At 35.5% G+C, this 4,379-nt stretch overlaps 1 protein-coding gene across 1 annotated transcript in view; it reads left to right on the forward strand.

Moving 5' to 3' along the window:
* Positions 1-1,412: 1,412 nt before the first annotated feature.
* The window catches only part of LOC106773224, a 5,496-nt gene continuing 2,529 nt past the window's right edge, over positions 1,413-4,379 (forward strand). Inside the window, exons 1-2 of the mRNA XM_014659936.1 lie at positions 1,413-1,464; positions 1,581-1,673. Coding sequence (XP_014515422.1) covers positions 1,413-1,464; positions 1,581-1,673 — 145 coding nt within the window. The remainder of the gene's footprint in view (positions 1,465-1,580; positions 1,674-4,379) is intronic.

The raw sequence follows: 4,379 nt of genomic DNA on the forward strand, positions 1-4,379 counted from the left end.
TGGTAATTTAAATTATTTTTAATTTATAAATTCCTTTATTATGTTTATATCTTCACTACAAATATTATATTTCATTTTAGGTTCATACAAAGAGAAGGAATCGTTTGCATCAAAAAAAGATGAATGATTTAGTTTATGTGATGTATAACTCCAAGCTGAAAAGTAGACAAATTCGGAAAACTATAGCTTTTCCATTTGATGACATAGAATCAAATGATGAATGGATAGCTGAAGAGACAAATGATGTTGTTGAGATTGATCAAGTTGAAGGTGAAAATGATAGTGAAAATGTTCACTTAGATGGAGCAACAATAGATCTTGTTCTAGATGTTATTGATCTTGATAATATAACATTTGAGAACAATGAGGATGCACAACATTCATCAGAGGAAAAGTTAGGTGAGGATGATGATGGAGATGATGATGCCATTATTAGAGGATTAGAGGATTAGACATAAAGACTTTGACATTTCAATTTATGTTTTACATTATATTTTTATGAAAAATATTTTATGTATTTCAATTTATATAATTTTGTTATCTTATTTGAATTAGGATGTTATTTATGTTTTTTTTCATACAAAGTAAACTCTTACGAGTTTACGAGTCGAGTTTACTGGACTCTCACGAGTTTACGTAAACTCTCGAGTTTGACAACCTTGGTCTAGAGTGAAGAAGATAAATATATAGAATAGAACTTTGAAGAAGGAGGTGTGCAAAATTCTAAAAAACACGACATCATGGGTGGGGTCGGGAGAAACGAGCACTGACTGAATTAGAGTATCATTTTATTTTCCAGAATTTTCCAGAACCAGACATGTTACAGAGGATGAAAAAGTTGAAGATTCCAACTTGTTGGATAAGCTTTTGACCACGTTTTCTACTGAATGAGAGCCCTTCGTGTTCCAAATCCAATCTTAATCGCGAAATTCTTATGTGTCTAGTTAAACTCCAATGAAGATAACTCCTCTAAGTCACTGTGAGAAAAGTGCCCGAGACCAGCAAACATGGCTTTTGATCCTGAAAATTGAAGGAATGCATTAAAAATCAACAAAATTGTCACAAATCTAAGTTAGCCAATCACAAAGCAACAGACCTGTTATGCAGAGGGAAGAATCTGAATAGATTGAGAAAGAGAGAGAGTAACGCAAGGTTTAGACCTCAATCTCCATTCCATTCGTCGGAGCGGTAAAAGAGCCTTCAGCATCGCCGTCGTGGGGATCTCTCTTCCTTTCGTTTGCGGAATCGGCGTCGCCGTCATCCTCCGCAAAACAGTTGAAGGCGGAGATGAACCCGACTTTGCACAGTTCATCGTCTTCATGGGCGTGGCGCTTTCCATCACCGCATTCCTGGTGCTGGCCCGCATCCTGGGGGAGCCGAAGCTCCTCGCAACGAGATTGGGGGAGACCGCCATGGCGGCAACGGGGTTCAATGACCTGGTTCCAGAAGAGTCCTTTGGTATCGGTGTGTGTTCTTCTCGGGGCTGGCGTTTGTGGTTTTGATGAAAGTGGTCATCTGACCGGTGATGGGAGATGCGAGAGAAAAGCTTGATCGGAAGATTTGCCTATTTTGTGTTTTAGGATTGAAGCTGCGGTGGTCGGTGCGGATCAAAGAAGGAGACGTTGATGTTGGCGACACCCCGATGGCTTCATATGTCACTCGCGGCGAATCTGGTTGGAGTGGACCGTGATGGTGCCTCTATTGTTCCTGATTAGGGTTGCAGAGATTGAAAAAGGAAGGAAGAAACCCTAATGCTTGGAAGAAAAGGAGGGAAACTCCGGTGGCTTTCCTGCGGAAACAAGCGTCAATCACACGTGGCAAGAGTCAGGAAAGAAAGCTGTGAATACATTTTGCTAGACGTTAGCCACATCATCATGTTTTTAACGGTGTTAATTTCGAAGGACTGAAATAAAAAATTCTTAAAGAAAGAGGACTAAAATGTACCTTACTTTGAAAGAGGGACTAAAACCAAAATCGCTTGTTAGTATAGGGACTAAAAACATATTTAACCCATTAATAAATGATTACATATTATATAAGTATTTTAGTTAGTTTGTTATAAGGACAAAGTTTTTAAGGATGAACACTTACCCCTGAACTATAGCTCTTTGAGCACTGACTCTAACTTTGAAAGTTGGTGACTTCCACAACAGAAAGACTTATCTGGAATTCTTCACACTATCTCATGATTTTACCCCAAAATTCTTATCCCCTTACTTCCTCCATGAATGTCATGTAACCCTTGTTTAACACATTTCGTGAATTTTTCTCGTGAAGCCAAACCTAGAGCTCTTTTGAATCCTAGCCATTTGTTCGCGTCGTCAAGACCTCGTTTCGTTCGCCCTTACCTCTCGCACACCAGAACTTCTGCAAGAAACTTCAAGGTAAATTGAGTTTTATGTTTTCATGTACCAGATTGTGATTTTAGGCATTTTGTTTTAATGGAGAGATTGAATATATTGCTGAAAACAGTAATTACATATTGATTGCATACGTTAGTTTGAGTCTCTGAAATCATACGTTTGTGGTCTAATCACAGTAAGAGAAACCTTGCTTTCTTTCGAGAAACAATTTCGAACTATTGAGTGGCTGTTTGAAAAGTATACTATTTTATATGGACCTTCTAAATTATATTTAGTTATCATGATCTTGAAATATAAGACATGAATTAAGCACCATAATTAAATATTTCGATGTTAAAATAAAAAACATATACATTAAATATTGAAACACACTATTTAAATGCACAGTAGAAGGGATAAAATCCTAACGAGTTGTAACGTTAAAATAGAAAAGTCTCACTCCATACAGAGCAACAAGACCAGGAGCGACAGCGGCAAGATCAGGAGCGGCAGCGGTGAGCACAAACCAGGCGAACAGAGCATGACAACGATGGAGAGCGCAACCCAGGCGAACAGAGCATGACCACGAACCAGGTGAATGACGAGCACAAACCAGGTGAACGGTGAACGACAAGCACGAACTAGGTGAACGACGAAGGTAGGGAATGTGTTATCCCTCTCTTTTTGCTTTTCTTTTTTCTTCCCTTCATCTCAAAATTTGCTCATGGAAATAATTTCTAACCGGAGGTTGTTTTTTATTGTTTTTCCTGTTTCACTTGGTCTTATTGTCCTTTGAAAAATAGTGTATGATATTTGAATTTTAGTGTTGTTGATAACTCTTTAATTTTGCATCAATTTCTAGTCTCAAGGGTCTTTCTTAATTTCTTTTTCTTCTTAATTATTTAGAATTAGATTAATTTTAGTTTTTTCTTTAAATTTGTATATTTGTATAATTTTGCTTAAAAATAGATTTTTAGATGTAATTTTTAGTCTTTGTTAACATTTAGGGAATTAGTGATTTTCTGAATTTTTTTTTATATTGTTTTGTTTTTAATTAGGTTTTATTCTCTTAATTTTTCTTCATATTTGCATTTTAATCCTGTAATTCAATTTCTTTTAGATTTGAATTTGATTTTGGTCCTGACATCTTGGGCTGCAGATTAAAGAAGATGGCCACTTGGCATTGTTTATGCTATCTCCTTTTTCAAAGGAATACAAAATCTTCCACCAACTCATTTCGATATCTATTGCTTTCGTCGATATTATGACGAAAACTTAAAATGTCTTATTTAATAATGATAATANTAATAGAGATTAAATATTTTTTTGTCCCTTATAGTTGCTCTTCAAAACTTTGACCTAATTTAGTCCACAAACTTTAGAAGTGCGAAAATTTAATCCTTTATTTGGCGTTTCAAATGTCTTTTATGATAGCATTTGATTTTTTTTTTACATCGTTTGACATATTTTCACTTCAATGTTAAATGAGAAACGCGTTTGAAACATCAAATAAATTTAACAAGATTTGATTAAAAGGACTAAATCTACAAGTTCTAAAATTGAGAGACTAAATTGATCTTAAGTTTCAAAAAGAAACTAATTTTATTTTTACTGAAAGTTCTAATTTTTATTGAAAGTTAAGTGATTAAAATCATATTTTACCTTATTAATGTTAATTTTAGTTGGTTTAATACATCTTTTGGTCCCACCTTTTGGGGCCTTTCTTCAAAATGGTCCCACCTTTGGAAAAAATTCACTTTGGTCCCATATTTGATTAAATTTTGTTCAAAATGGTCCCTATGGCAGACGGTGTTAAATTTCTAACGGTGCAGATGCTGGCGTGGCAAACTATTATCCATCTGTGCCCAATTTATATGACGTGGCTGTTTGACAATATTTAAGGGTAATTAAAAAACCCCTAATTAAAAACAAATTAGAAAATTAGGGTAATTGAAAAACCCCAACCCTAATTGTTCGTCAATTGTCGCGATTGGAGAGAAGGCTCTGTTGTTCATTTGTCGCCATTGGAGATCACGT

This window comes from Vigna radiata, chromosome 9 (genome assembly GCF_000741045.1).
Source record: "Vigna radiata var. radiata cultivar VC1973A chromosome 9, Vradiata_ver6, whole genome shotgun sequence".
NCBI classification, from domain to species: Eukaryota; Viridiplantae; Streptophyta; class Magnoliopsida; order Fabales; family Fabaceae; genus Vigna; species Vigna radiata.